Here is a 16,251-nt window from a genome sequence, read left to right on the forward strand (position 1 = left end):
AAACCAACATAAAACCTTGCCAAAGAAGCTTTGAATATATCTTCTACTACTCCAAACATTTTAAAACAAAAAGGAGAACAAGACCACCTCTTATTATTTTAGTTAGGTTATATCCTTAAAGTAGTTCACCAATAACATTATGTTGCTTTAAACAGAACTACCATTTCAAGTAAGACAATTGATATGTAATAATTTTTTAAGATCTAAAAGAAAATCAGATATATGCTTTCATTTTAACCAATAGTGGTTAACGTATAGTTTATAAAGTATACCTCTTCTTCTAATTAAACCCTCAAAGTCAGGCAGCCACCTACAGTTCATTAAAGTTCAGATTTTGCATAAAACCTCCATTATCTAAACTTCATGAGTTCCCCTTCCTTTCAGTACACCAAACTGTCTCAGAAGAGGTCTAAACTCTAAAGACCCTTTAAGAAATGCAAAATAAGACTTCACCTTGGCTCACTGCTGTGCTCTGAAGAATCTGGGGAATTCTAACTCTCCTTGGAAACAAATATGCCTCCACAGAGAATACATGGTACAAAAGAAAAAATATATAGCTTATTTGCTACATTCACGTGCATCTAGCGACATTGTTTTATTGCAACAGATAGAATCCATTGCTTCCTCTACTGGCCAAACCTAGGAAAAGACTTACTATTTTCCCAAGAAAAAGGTGGAAGTTATTTAAAACATACACATATGACACATATTTTAGAGATCGACATGAAATGGAGAGAAAAGAGATAAGAGAAACTTAGTAAAGTACTGCCCAGGTGGAAGAGGAGAAAAAAACATTTGTGTGGTAAAGGACAGCAATTATTTTGCAGTTATTGACTGGGAAAAAAGCATATGTCCAGTTAGTGTAAAGTCTCTGTGCAAAATGTGAACTTTGGTTAGTTGCAGATAGAGAAATTGAGGTCTCTGTGCTGGAGGAAGATAACCCTAAAACATATGGACATGAGAGGCAGAAGTGCAGAAGAAAAGTAGCAAAAGGACCAGGAAAAAGCCAGTGGAAAGGGCTCAGACCACAGTGGAATTGCCGATTGATTTCATAGTCAGGTGGGACTGGATTAGCAGAATAATATGAGTATAGAGCATTTTGCTTATAATTTGTAGTATAATCACCTGGGCTTTAATTCATTTTGGTATGTGGATTTGGTTTTTCTGCATTTGTTCATGGAGATCATAACATTTGTTTATGGGGATCATAAGAGTCTCTGAGTGTATATAAAATTTGAAAAATCCTGCCAGATAATTCTCATATGAGATTCATGGGGAGGCTTATTGTAACGTGGTTAAATTTCAGTCTCTTGAGTCTCCCTAATGTGGGTTTGAATCTCTGTTCCATTGTTTAATAACTGTGTGACCTTTGGCAGGTGACTTAGCCTTCAGAGTTTCAGTGTTCCCATCCATAAAAGCAGGATGCTAATAACAATAACTATTTCAAATGGTTGTGGTAATGATTAAATGAAAAACATGTAAAGTACATCATACATCATGTGGTGCAGAGTAATTGCTCAATAAATGTTGGATGTAAATGCATGCATAGGCTGGTCTGGAAAGACCGCAGAGGACACAAACATGTTGGTTAGACCTCGCCCATCCTCACGTGCAGAAACCAAAATCAGGGCACACATGTGACTGCATCCACAAGAATTGGCAAAGGCATGAGGCCAATGCTGCTCTTATTGGCCATTTGGGCCTGCTCAGCTTCAAGATGTGGGCTCTGTGCTCTCACCTGCACCCACCTGCAGAGGAGGGGTGATTGAGATCAGGGCTCAGGAGTCACACAGCTCACCTCTGCTGACCAGCTGTGTGAACTTGGGCAGGATACTTAATTTCTGTGCTTAGGTTCCCTTAGTTGAAAAGTGGGGATAATTAATAACAATACTCTCCTCGTAGACTTGTTATGGAGATTATATGAGCTAATATATTTAGAACATTTTTAGAGTGTCTGACACATTGCATGAGCTCAAAAATAGTAAAAATAATTATAATTTAATTATTATAAGAACTTTGAAATAGACCTCTAGGATTCCAAATTCTACTTTGTTTCCCAATAAAACCTTTGCAGAATGAATTTATGGACAGAAAATGAGAAAGAAGAAAAGTAGGAGAGGTTAGGTTAGAGGTAGGAAAGAAAAGTCCAGAAAATTTGCAATAGGGATAACTCAGAGCATAACTGATATTAAGAGGATTAAAATTTTGGAACCAACCCAAAAGTTATATCAAAAACCTTTGCATTTAGTGGGCACTTAGACATTTGACTAATTGATTGGTTAATTAAATGTGATTAAGCACTAAACTCAGCAGGTAACCTGAAGCCTGGTCTTTGCACACAGTAAGGGCTGAGACAAACATATGGTTTTTGTATGGTTTTTCAATAAGACCAAAGAAGCAATATAATGACATAATGATACTTCTCTCTCACTCTCCCTCCTCCTCCTCTCCTCCCCCCCCTTTCTGTATACTCAGAGGTTTTTGTCAAAGCCATTTGTTACTAAGCAGAGGATCAAGAAAGGGATTGCTGAAACTCTTCTTTAAGTGACACTACCCATATTCTCGCCCATAAATATGCACATTGACCTCTTCACTTAATAAACAGGAACCCGAGTGTAGGTCCACCTGCTCTAGATTCGTTTTCAGCACTAGGGATGGAGGAAAGGTTTTGAATAATTGGAATAGTTTTTACTGGCATCTCTTTAGCTAGTAGGATATCCCACAACTACTTGTCACATAGTCTAGCCAATTTTGGATTTCATCATCCTCTTCTTTCTTTGAAGCATCCATAGTGACTGCAGCAGTTGTCCAGACTTATCCAAGATGAAGGGCATCAGCCACTTTGACAGGCAGCTCTAGAGATGAAAAAAGCATTAAAAAAAAAAAATTCATCTGGTGGGGGAGGGTACCGAGGCCCAGGTTTTTCTCAGTCTCAGTCAGCAGAAATCTGACCTCTGCTCTCTCTTCTGGCCTTGTTCTGAAAAGACGAACAAATGTAGAACCACGCGTGTCTATGAAGACGGGACAGCAGAGGAGTGCCAGGCCCTCTGACCCGGAACGTCGCCTTCTGTTCCTTTCAGTATATTCTGTGTATGGTGTATCTTTTAAATGCTCCAACTAATAAACCTCTGCTTTCTTTAAAGTGAAAGAAATAAAGTTATAACTTTATAATTGTCCATCATAAAATGGGGAAGAAACCCACACAGTCCAGGAAGGCGGAATAAGGATTTTGAACACACAGGAACAACCTGCTACTGGGGTGATGGTGCAATGGTAACAGACTCATAGGCATAGTAGATCTGCTCAATTCCTAATTTGCTTTCAGTTCATCTCTCAAGAAAGTTCACTACAAATAGGAAAGGATGAAGCTCACAGATTTAAAAGGGGATTGACGCCCAAGATGAGAGTGGTTGTCACAAAACACAAGCTCTAGTCAGTTCTAGTCTCCTGACCCAGGCTCTAAAACGAGTGTAAGGATGAATACCTATTTTGGATAATTAGGCAGCAGGCTTTTGAGCATTTCATGGGAGTGTAAATCATTAAGAGATAGTATGAGTTCACTAAGAACCCATCCTGCCGATATAACCTTATTTTCTTTTTGTTAAAGGCAACTATCTGTCAAGGAACTGAATCAAACAAAATGACAATTAATAGGATGTTCTGCCATTAAGAATCGCAAACAAACAAACAAAAAAATCTCAAACCATTTCCCAAGTACAGAATATAGGTCTTAGGAACAGGAGTGAGGATGTGGCATGAAAGAGAGAGCAGCATGGAAGACTTACAGGTTTCACCCACTGCATGTTGAGATGCTGTGATCCAAGTAGCAACTCAGCAGCTTGAGGTACAAAGGGAGCAGGAAGTCCTGGGTGCCACAGGTTGAAGGACTACACTGGGAGTGCTGGGCTCAGCTCAGGTGCCACATTTCAGAAGGGATTCTGACCAGCTGAAGCCCATGTAGAAGACAGTGAACAGGATGATGAGAGGACTTAAGCAATGTCAAAAGGCAAGTGGATAAAGATATTGGGTATTTTTATCCTGGAGGTGAACTAGAACAGTAGTGTGGCTAGAAAACATAGGCTCTGGAGCCACACAAACTTCAGTTTGAATCCTGGCTGTCTCCACAAGCTGTGGGATCTTGGGAAAGCTACTAAATCTCTGTCTCTGTGCTTGTTTCCTCATCTGTAAAATGGAAACAATGTGTACCTTGTTGGGTGACCAAGATTAAATGCAATAGTGTATATAAAGTGCATAGTCTATAACAAATGCTCAATAACTATCAGTTACAATCATTAATATTATTTCTCAGGGGACATGATACATGAATTCAAACATTGTTTTCCAAAGGCTCTTTTCCTCAGCATACAAACTGGAGCTTTTCAAACTTCATAGTTCAGAATATGTATTAGCCTCTTTGTGCTACTATAACAGAATGCCTGAGTCTGGATACTTTATAAAGAACAGAAATTTATTTCCTCACAGTTCTGGAGTGTGGGAAGTCCAACATCAAGGCACCAGCATCTGGCAAGGGCCTTCTTGTGGCGTCAGCACATGGTGGAAGGTAGAAGGCAAAGAGACAAAGGAGGGCCAAACTCACCCTCCTATAATCACGTTAATTCCACCCACGAGGGTAGAGCCTTCATGACCTGGTCATCTCTTAAAGTCCCCACCTTCTAATACTGTTACAATGGCAATTAAATTTCAGCATGAGTTTTGAAAGGGACAAACATTCAAACCATAGCACCGGGGATGATTTTTAAGAAATAATTTTGCAGGTTTGGGTGAATCCTAGGAATTAGCATTTTAATAAAAAAACCAGGCAATTCTGGAGCAGAGGGCTAGTGAACCTTACTTTGAGAAGCATTGCCATAAACATGTGGAAGTCTCTCCTGTCCTCAAACAGCTTTCCTTCTGTGCACCTCTCTTTTTAGTTACCACCTTCTCTCTCCTTCTGCTTTGAGTGACTTACTCCTAGACAGTAAGTCTAAACAGAAACACTTCCCATCCGGTGCACCAGGAAAGCCTGGTGTGCCACAGATGCATTGTACCTGGGCTGAGATGTGCTCTCCTCTGCCTCAGCCCCGCTGGACACCAGTGGCTGTAGCAGTATCTCAGTTCCCTTCCATATGATGTTTACTCTCCACATTTTCTCTCGTTCTTCAGGGGCTCTTTCCAGCTGGCTATCCTGTAAAAGTTGCAAGATCTCCTAAGGCCTAGACTCAGCTCAGAATCTTTCTTCCACACATTCTGCTGATTAAAGTAAGTCACAGGACCAGTCCAGATTCAAGGAGAAGGGAAATAGACTCAACTTCTTGATGGGAAGAGTGGTAAAGTCACATTGCCAAAGGACATGTGGAATGGAAAGGATGGCTGTGGCTGCCTTTGGGAACAATTTGCCAATTTGTCTTTGAACAAATTATTTAGCCACCTGATTTTATTTCCTTCACCTGTAAAGTAGGAAATAATAATATCTACCACTTTAGGATGTTGCGAGTAATAAGTTAAGAAAGTATGTTTAGCATCTAGCACATTGTAGTGGAAACATAACAGCAACAACAAAAACATATATTGATTGAGCCTATGCTCCGTGGCAGCACTGTTCTAAGCACTTTAAATGTATTACTTTATGTAATCTTTGTAACCATTTAATGATGCACATATTAGTATTCTCGGATGAGAAATTCTAGGCACAAAAAAATGTTAACTTGCACAAGGTTGGTTGAATCTTAACTATTCTCCCTAAACCTTGAATATCTTACTACCTGCTACATCCAAGGGACACTTTTTAGTTTTTTTTTCTCTTTAATTCCTATTTTTATTCTTTTTAATATTAAAAAACAAGGGCCATGCTAATCTTCTCTGTATCATTCCAATTTTAGCATATGTTCTGCCGAAGCGAGCACTAAATCCTATTTTAAACATTGATGTTGTTGGTCACTCTTCTATCAAACACTCCTCCACCCCTTGGCCCCCATGACTCTCCACTGTCCAATTTTTCCTTCTTTTTCTCTGATTGCTACTTTCCAATCTCCTCCTTGCTGAGCCACAGTGATGATCGCCAGTCTTCCCTCTCTCCTAAACTCTGGGCTTGCATTTCTAAGTGTCACCAGGGTCTCCTCACATATGACCCAGGTAAGCTTTTGAAATTTCTGTCTTTCATTTTGTCCTCCTTCCATTGGTTGCAATCTTGCCACTTAATACTTGAAATGTTTTTCAAATCTGGACGTTTCTGGCAATCAGTCAATGCCTTTGGCCTGGTCTAGGCCTTCATCAGATCTTGCCCGGTTTGTCAAAGTCATTTTTTTTTTTTTTTTTTTTTTGAGACAGAGTGTCGCTTTGTTGCCCTGGCTAGAATGAGTGCCGTGGCGTCAGCCTAGCTCACAGCAACCTCAAACTCCTGGGCTTAAGCAATCCTACTGCCTCAGCCTCCCGAGTAGCTGGGACTACAGGCATGCGCCACCATGCCCGGCTAATTTTTTCTATATAGATTTTTAGTTGGCCATATAATTTCTTTCTATTTTTAGTAGAGACGGGGTCTCGCTCTTGCTCAGGCTGGTCTTGAACTCCTGACCTCAAGCGATCCACCCGCCTCGGCCTCCCAGAGTGCTAGGATTACAGGCGTGAGCCACCGCGCCCGGCCTGTCAAAGTCATTTTTAAACGTATTGCTTTCACTCCTCTCTGGCATAGTAGCATTAGTGTTACATTTCTACACATTTTAACACACAAACCTCCTCACCAGTACTATACCAGCCATAGGGTAACACTCCCTCTGGTATCACCTCCACTGCCACCACCGTCACATGGTCTTTTCCTCCTCTCTGTGTCCTCTTCTTTCAAAGAACAGCATCTGCTCACCTTCTTCCACAGGCTCCCTCTCAGGTGGTTTCTTCTCCCTCCTGATTTTTCTAGGGCAGGGAGTCTACCTGTCTTTTCATAACTCTCTGGAGTTATCTTTACCTTTACAACTCTGTATTTTCTATGCTCTTCCCGTATAAGCTCCCTGAAGCCCTAGCACCATTCACAGCAGTATTTCAAAGCTTGCCTGTTGGGTGAACACTCTATAGGCTCCCAGATTACCTTTCTGTGCAATATGATTTGTTATGAGATGTCCCTAGAAACAGCACAACCTTAAGACGAGAGTGCCAGTTGCCAATTATAAACATTCTACTCTTAATCTCTACTCAAATTGTTCTAGAGCAGGGCCTACACACCAGTATTATGTAAAAGGGGGAAAAAAAGAAAGAAAAGAAATTAAAAACAGAAAAAAAAAAAAAGAACGAAAGAAAAATCAGTTACCCGACCCTCTCATGCATGAACTTGAGCAAGTGACACCTTTCTGAGTCTCTTTCATTGGTAAAGTGAGGGTAACAGTTATACAGATTTTGTTGGGCTGTCTAGAGAATTAAATGAGATTATATCTCTAAAAGGCCTGGGCACAGTGCCTAGCACACACAAATAGCTCGATACTTGGTGGTTATCCCTTGAAAGGCTGAAAAGATGAGTGGACGAGAGGTTCCCTGGGTCCCTTCCAAATATCCAAGATTCTGTAATACTCTTCCTTGGGTGCTGGAGACACGTTGTCAATATTCAGATTTCCAATCAGTTGCTTAGAAAACCAGCCAGGATTTATGAAGCTCCAAGTAAATCTCAGCGTCTTTCCCAGGAGTCATTTATTTATTTGATTTTAATTGTGACCTGAGGGGCTCCACCTTCTCCAAATCACCACAGTGATTGAAAAGGACCTGTGTTTGGGAAATCCTTTGTTGAAAAATCTTGAATCCAAACCCTACGTTTGCGCATCTGTCACCTTAGGCCCAAGGTTTACGCCCAGGGGGCTTTTTCTAAGTTTGAAACAGGGACTCGGTTCTGCGCAACTGGCAGATATGGTCCAGTTTGCAACCTTCGCGCCAGGCATCCAAGAACGTGCTTTGGACACAGCGGGGTGGTGGGAGGGGGTGCTTGGCTTGCATCAGGGCGGAGGGCTGGGGTGGTGAGTGTCCGCAGCGCGCACCCGCTCACACTCTCCAAGCCTGGGCGCGGCCGCTCTGAGCGCAAGGTCCCGAGCCGAGCCCCGCGCTCCGCCAGCAGCCCGCAAGCACCCGGGGTCCCAGACTGGGGCCGCGGCGATCCTACCCCGCGGCGCGCACCCATGACCCGGCCCCGCCCCCCGGCGGCCGCGAGTGGCGGGCGGAGCGCAAGGAGAGAGGCGCGCTGGGCTGTGCGGCGCCGCCTCTTCTCGGTGCCGGGGGAGGGACGGAGGGGCCGGGCGGGAGAGAGAGAAAGCCCGACCGACCGGCTGGTGAAGAGCTGCATGCAACCGGTGGGAGGCCGGGCCGGCTGGGGCTAGGGCTCGGGCTCAGACCCTTTCTCGGCGGGTCCCTGGCGGCGAGCGCGGACGGCCCGAAGGCGGCGGCTCTGAGCTGGCAGGCGGAGGGCTGTCTCCCGCGCCCGCCTGCCCGGCGCGGTCCGAGGATGCGGGGGGGCGATGCCCGGGGCCAGGGACGCGCTCTGTCACCAGGCGCTGCAGCTGCTGGCCGAGCTCTGTGCCCGTGGGGCCCTGGAGCACGACAGCTGCCAGGATTTCATCTACCACCTGCGGGACCGTGCCAGACCTCGGCTCCGCGACCCAGGTGAGTGCCGCCACCGCCGCCTGGCGCGACCGAAGGGCCCTCAACTGGGACTTGGGGCCGCACAGGGGCCTGGGGCAGAAGAGCGACGCGGACTGGGAGAGGGCGCGGGGTGGCCACCCAGCCAGGGGAGAGATCAAGAACCAGCGCACTATGGCCTGACGCTGGAACCGGGTGGGGAGCCGGGCGGTGGCTGCTGCGCGGAGGCCGACTCCGGGTGGGCTGGGACAGGGTTGAAGGGACCACGCCCGCCACCTGCGCTCCCATCGCCAGGACTCCTGGGGGCGGCTCCCAAGCTTCGAGCTAAGCTCTCCACTTCCCGGGCTCTGCACTCCCAGCCAGGGGAGGCCGTGGCGGCCTCCTGAGCTGTGGGAAGGGGGACGAGGCCAAAGGAAACTCTGGGAAGTTGGGAGTTGGGGACGGCCCCGGGCTGAGGCTAAATCCCACCAGGCGCAGCTCATTCTTGCTCCTGAGCGCCCAGTTCCTTCCTTTTCCGTGGTCTAGGGTGAGAAGGGCGGGACGGGATCCAGCGCTGGGCCGGGGACAGTGAGCTCCGGGTCCAGGTCAGCCGGGCCTGAACCCATTCTCTGCGGGTCGCCAGGCGCGGAGCTGGCCTTGGGCCTGGGCTCTTGGCTCGACCAGCTGCTGCCGCCGGGCACACTCGTGTCGGTGGGCTCGTCGGGCTCTGCTTGTGCACCTGTAGTTATCCCTAGTGAAAGTTGCAAAGCTCCTAACTTTGGAAAGTTCATTTATTTTGGCATTTGACCAATTAAGGTTAGAGGAGGGAGTTTTGGTGGAGACATTTGCTTTTCCCAAGGTCTCTGTGTCTTTCAGGTCTCAGTCCCTACTGGTTGTGGGAAAATACATTCCTTGCAAATGTTTACTCAGACACTTCTCACCTCACCTGGAATAGTAATTTTCTCGGATCCTCTCCCAACCCAAGTACTTACCAAAAAAGCATATTGTGGTTGGACCGTTAAGGATGGGATGAGAAAATGGCCTTTCTCTTGATGTTCCTGTGTATAAATATTGGGAACGAGCTATTGCTGTGCAAGCTGTCACGTTCGAGTTTACCTCATTTTAAGACAAACTATTATATAAAAATCCATTTACCCAAAGGATAAATTAGAGAATTATTTAATTTGTAAAGAGTCAACTGAGCCTAATTTAAATGGCATATCCTTGATAGTATATTCAAAATGGGTGTGTAGGGTGAAGTCATCTGTTAAAAGTTTAAAAGGTTTTTTTTTTGCTTTTTTTTCCTATTGAAAAAGAAAAAATACTGTTCCCCATTCCCAGTTGTTACAGTAAGTTTATCAAATGATCACTAATGTGTTTTACTTCAAAATGGAGAATTAAGTCGAGAAAGACTGATCCCGGTGGTTTCCTGGGAGGTTTACTTTCCAGCCTGTGTGTGGCTTATTGCTGGATGTGATGTGCTGCATAGACCACAGGTAGGCATGGGAGCGCCTAGTCTCACAAACCGGAATCCCAGGAAGATGTCCTAAGTGGGGGAAGTTCTGTCTATAAGCAGCAGGAACAAGAAAATTATTTAACATACTTCACCCGAAGCAAGTGTTAGTGTTGAAACATCTCACTTCCTAGCCTGTGACCGTGCCACGTGTTCTCCTTGTTATCCCACATAAGCAGTTATCTTTGGCTTTACAAGAGACGGTGGATGAGGCCTATTGCTGAATCATGGGTTTAATACCCCACATCTTTTTGGCCAATTTTCTGCCTCTGCTCCTTTGAATCCAGGGGCTGGATTCTGTGTTCTCAGGTTCTTTCTGCTCAGCCCCTGCACTGGGCAGCCCTCGAGGAAGAATAATGAAGAAGACATCTTGCAAGGGGAAATCTGATTCCTTGGCTGAGAAGCAGCTGTAGATAAGAGTCTGCCTTGCTGCTCTCTGAGTCTCTGAAAGTAGTGCTCTGCTTTCTTAAACTAGGGCACGGGGGTTTTGAGGTAGCACCATGCCCGTCCAGCTCTTTGGTTTGTGTCAGGAAGTAGTCTCTTCATGAGGCAGGGGTGGGGGACTCTGAGTGCAAGGTGAGAGGAAATGGGGCCGAAGATGACATCCAAAGTGCACTCTCTCCTTCATGGCACTTCAGCTCAGGCCAAATCTTTCTTCATTCCCCTCCTTTCTTGCCTAGCCCACATTAATTCTGACATCAGACGCATTTATCTTCATCCCTCTGATGGAGGATGTCTAAGCCAAGAGTGGTTTTAATCTCTGAGCCCTTAAAGCTGAGTGGCTGTAGAAGCTGCACTGCACAACACAATGTGGAAAGTATCCCTGCTATTGTATAGTGTGAACCAGAATAATCATTACAGCAACTCTGGGACGTGGGTCCCTAGAGAGAGTTGCCTCTGTAAATGGGTGACTTCCTTTTCTATAGAGGAATCCACCTCGATGACTAATCCCAGCTTTCTCCGTCTATTGTCCATCCATGGCCACCTGGTGGTAGCTAGGTTTTCTCAAGCTACATTGAAGACTTCAGTTATAAATGGAGAAACACAGGTGTAATTTTCTGTAGACAGCAGAGTGACCCTGCATCTAGGATGTTTGTTCATTTTCTTCAGAGGTAGGGTAAGGCCCAGTTAGTCTGGTGGGCCTGAGCTATCAGAAGGGTTATTTTTTGCCCAGGTAGTTGTAATGCCCTGAGGGGGGAGAGCAGCACTAAGCCTTCCCTGACTTGGTGTTCACAGAGGTCTTGATGCAAGTGTGATTTTTAAAAATGAACCTGAGTCACAGTTGAAATTGGAATGCCTCACCCAGTCCATCATCTGTACCAACTTGTGGAAAGTAAAGTGCTGATCCTTAAGCTGAGTGTGAGCACTTTTGTCCATATAGAGCAATTAGAATGCTCTGTTGATTGTCTTCATGTTGTTTTATATATTGATGATGTGGGATGTAAACTTGCAGATCTTAGAAAATATCCTTTAAGGCAGAGGGAAGAGCAAGTGCAAAGGCCCTGAGGTAGAAGCATTAGATAAGATTCAAAGAATGCTGACTCCAAGTGTGGCTGGAGAAGAGTGAGAGAGAGGGAGAGCTATGAGAAATATGGTCAAGGACTAGAGAGGGCAGATCATAGAGTCTTGTAAGCCATTGTAAATACTTTGGTTTTTACTCCAAGTGAGATATGAAGCCATTAAATGTGTTAAGCAGAGAAAAGACAATACTCTGACTTGAAAAACTACTGTAGAAGAGCAAGGGTGAAGACAGAGAAACCTGTTAGGAAGCTATTTCAGAAATCCAGACATTGGTGATAGTGGCTTCAACCAGGATAGTTGTAATGGAGGTGGTGAGAAGTAATTGGGTTATGGACACAAAGTGAAGGTACAGCCACTAGTATTTATCGACGAGATGAAGGATGGGAGCAGAGCTAAGGGTGACTCCAAGGCTTTTTGACCTAAGCAAATCCATTTACTGAGCAGAGGAAGACTTCAGGAAGACCATGGCGGGGGTGGTGGGGAGGGAATCAGGAGGTTTCTGTTCTGTTTTATTTTAATTTTTTGTACATGTTAAGTGTGGGATGCCTCTTTAGATAGCTGTCTTGTAGTTGGACAGTGACCTGAGGTGTGAATATCTTCTTTAACATCTACTGGTCTATGCTCATATTTTGTAACTGGAGACTTAACTGTCAAGAGGGCTAATTGGTTGTAGAACAGAACTTATTGTTAGAAGATTTTCCCTTGTAAGGAATTAAAAGCTCTCTTAAACTTCCACTCATTGATCTTGATTATATTGTTTTCAGTCAAAAATTATTAGTCTCACCCTTCTTTTCAATTATACACCTTGACTATTAGGAGGTAACTATCTTAACTTCTCTAGACCCATTGTTTCCACATCTGGAAAATAAATGGGGATTGGGTCACATAATTTATAGATTTTAAATGTATTTTATCATTTTCCTTGTAAGTCTTTGCTTCTGTGGGGTGCCAGTCATGTCTGTGCCAAGCACTTTATGTAGGTCCTTTCACTTAGTCCTCCTAACAGTCTGCTAAGACCTTAACTGTGCTCAAAGCACTTACCTGTGGACCAGCAGCCTCTGGGAGCTTGTTAGACATGCAGAATCTCAGGCCCAACCCAGACCTACTGAGTATGAATCTGTATATTAATAGGATCCTGGGTTATAGACACATTAAAGTTCAAGAGACATGGCTAAAAGCGATTGTCTATATGAGTAAACTGTGGTGCAGAGAAGAAAACTAGCCGAGGGCCATGGGTTCCATCTAAAAAAAAGAGTTGAATCCAAGTCAAAGTAGCTTCTTAGGTAGACGTCACATCTGCTCATAACTTAGAGGTTATTGTCAATAAAAATTTCCTAGGTATTTTTCATAAGAACCACCCTTAGACCTACTATTTCTATTCCGTACTTGTGTAATGGATTTAATCCCCAAGTGTAGATTAAATTCTTTGTAGTTACAGAGATTCAGCTTAGTATTTTGGTTATGAATTCTATAATCAAGGATATTAGTTTTCTATTTGTGTTTCAAATTCACATTCTGGAGATTTTTCTGCATGCTGTCAGTGTCAGTGCCCACGGTCTAGAAAATATTCACCAGGTCAAGGTGTGAAACAGAGCCTTAAGACTCATCGTTAGTTACTCTTCTCTCCAGGTAAATATTACTCTAGTCAAGAAAAGCTTTTTCTAGACAAGTGGTTTTCAATTTTGGCTGCACATTAGAAATTCTTAGGGAGCTCTAACAAACAAACAAAAATAAACTAAATGAAAAACTACCAGTGACTAGGCTGTACCCTAGACCAATTAAATCGGAATATCCAGGAGTAGAGCCTGGTATCAGCATATTTTTTAAGTTCCTCAGTTGATTTTAACCTGCAGCCAGGTGGAGGACAACTTTTGAGACCATCAGGCGAAGGGTGAATCCACCTAAATTTTCTCAGCTCACATTTTTTTTTCAAAACTAGGTAAGATGGTATCAAAAACTAAAGACCTTGATTGTTACCCTTGTGTAGCTAGTACCCATATCAACTGATTCTTAACATTTTTTTGACAATATTATCCCAAATTTTTATTTTGAGGGCTCTTTAAAAATATCATGAGACTCTATCATGGCCATCCAGTTTGAAGGAAAAAAAACCCAACACATCAAGGAAATCTTGTACAAATACTATTTCATTAAAAGCCAGAATGTAAAACCTTCATTAATGTCACCTTGTGTTGAGTTATAGTGAAGTCACTTATTAGAAGAGGTACAGTAAAGTAATAGTTATAGTTTTTAAGGAAAAATCTCCAAAATAATCAAGATTAAGGATTAGCCTTGGTTTATATTTCTAAGATAGTCAAAAGAGAATCAATCTTAATACACTGGATGTTTATGAATAGACATTGGTGTGATTATGCACAATGGGATTAATTTTTAAAAATTAATGTTAATTGCAATCAGGAAATAATCTTCGAAGGAATGGGTGGCATATTGGATGCACAATATGTGAAGATCTAATTTGCATTTACTTCAGTGACATTTTAGGGCTTCTTCATAAATATTTTATTTAAACAAGTGTGTTTTCATCTCTGTGGGATTCCTCTACATGGACCAGTGAGTGGTTTAGTCATGAGGTAATTATCAAAAGGGAAAAACAAAAGCAAATTGTGGTAAGGGCATCACAGACAGCCCTATGGCCAGCTGCCTCTTTGAGAATAAACAATCAAAAGCACAAACTTTTGGATGTGAGCTAAACTCTCAAGGAAAATTTAAGCTGACACCTAAGGGAAATGGTCCTAAAATTCCCTATTATGTACAGGGCATAGGTTTTGCTTTCACTAACAAAGCATAGTGGCACTTTTGTGTTTGTGTGTGCAAGTGCTATTCCCATATGGTTGTTGGGGAAAATTCCTAATATCTTCTTAACTGATTGACTTGAGAGAACTAACTGATTGACTAGAGAAAGGGGAGGAGCTTGGGGAGAGGCATGAACGGGAGAGCAGTCTCACTTTTAAAAGGTTAAGTTTGAAGTATGTACTTCTATTTTCTGAATGAGGTCACAATTTGAGTTGTGGAGAAGTTTGCACCGTGATAATTGATCTTCCTTGCAGCCATAATTGTGCATCACTTTTTCTTTTAAGTGTTTCATTTGGTTGACTCTAGGAATGGCTTTAGACCAAATCAAAGCCTAAGGACAAGACTTTGCAGAGCTCCCTGAAATATTCATGTGTTCTTGTGCATGTACTTTATCACACAAAAACTTTTATATCAACATTGATAGAACTGCATCTGAAAGAAAAAAAATCACCTAGGACATCAAGATGGCAGAGTGGAATTAGCAAGAGCTCTGGAATCAGAATCTGACTCTTGCACTTACTAGCTTAGTGAACTTGAGCAAAATATTTCCTTCTTCATATTATTCATCTATAAAATGAAAGTGGAAGATTGCTGTAGCACTGTGCCCAGAGTAAATGCTCAAGTAAGTGCCCAGTAAATGGATGGTGTTGTTAGTAGTGTCACCTGCCTATGTTTCCTCTCAGCCTTGGTCCATGGACATACATATATTTTTACCATTTGTAATCATTTGTAGACAAAATTTCTCTTCTACTTTTTGTAAACTTAACATTTAATCCTCATTGTTAGCTGTATGTACCTGGAAAAGTTATTTAAAATCTGTGTCCTAGTTTTCTCATCAGTAAAATGTATTACTAGTAGCTGGGTTACTAGTATCCAGATAAAATAAAGGATGCCAATTCAACTTGGATTTCAGATAAACAATGGGTAATATTGTGTGGCATATACTTATACAAAATAATTATCTGTTGTTTATCTTGAAATTCAAATTGAACTGGGCAGTCTGTATTTTTATTTGCTAAAGCTGTCAATCCTACACTAGTACCTCCCTCATAATGCATGTGAATATTTACCATAGTATCTGGTACATAATAAATGCTCAATAAATATGAGCCATTATTACTGTTATTATAATTTCCCATGATGAACAATCATTGTCATGTAATAATTATTGTTATTATTGTTGTGATGACTATGTATATTGCAAAGAATTGGTACCTTTTTTACTTAACCATTCTTTTAGGACAATTCTAGATTCTAATTTTTTATAAGTATAAATAATATATCTATAGTCCTCTACTTGCTTTTGGGAAACATTTTTTTAATTTTATTTTTTATTTATTTTTCTTTATTTACCCATTCCCTCCTTCCCCCCACCTGCTTGATTTCCAATAAATGTTATTTCCATAGGTGCACATAAGTTTTGATCAATTAGCTGCAATTTAATGATAAGTGCATGTGGTGTTTGGTTTCAATTCTTGTGATACTTCACTTAGAAGAATGGCCTCCATTCCATCCAGGTTAGTACAAGAGGTATTAGTTCACCATTTTTTTTTTTATGGCTGAGTAGTACTCCATGGCGTATATGTACTACATTTTATTAATCAACTCATGTATTGATGGGCACTTCGGTTGTTTCCACATCTTTGCAATTGTGAATTGTGCTGCTATAAACATTCGAATGCATGTGTCTTTTTTGTAGAATGTCTTTTTTTCCTTTGGATAAGTATCCAGTAGTGAAATTGCTGGATCAAATGGTAGGTCAACTTTTAGTTTTTTAAGTTATCTCCATACTACTTTCCACAGAGGTTATACTAGTT

The 16,251-nt window shown here is 42.4% G+C and overlaps 1 protein-coding gene and 1 pseudogene across 1 annotated transcript in view; one reads left to right on the top strand and one right to left on the bottom strand.

Moving 5' to 3' along the window:
- Positions 1 to 5,803: 5,803 nt before the first annotated feature.
- LOC138385560 (U6 spliceosomal RNA) lies at positions 5,804 to 5,903 on the bottom strand (annotated as a pseudogene).
- A 2,306-nt stretch (positions 5,904 to 8,209) lies between these two features.
- Positions 8,210 to 16,251, top strand: part of SYT9 (synaptotagmin 9) — a 176,521-nt gene continuing 168,479 nt past the window's right edge. Inside the window, exon 1 of the mRNA XM_069469496.1 lies at positions 8,210 to 8,631. Within this exon, the coding sequence (XP_069325597.1) occupies positions 8,487 to 8,631 (145 nt within the window). The 5' untranslated portion in view covers positions 8,210 to 8,486. The remainder of the gene's footprint in view (positions 8,632 to 16,251) is intronic.

The sequence above is a fragment of the Eulemur rufifrons genome, chromosome 6 (assembly GCF_041146395.1).
Source record: "Eulemur rufifrons isolate Redbay chromosome 6, OSU_ERuf_1, whole genome shotgun sequence".
Classification (NCBI taxonomy): Eukaryota; Metazoa; Chordata; class Mammalia; order Primates; family Lemuridae; genus Eulemur; species Eulemur rufifrons.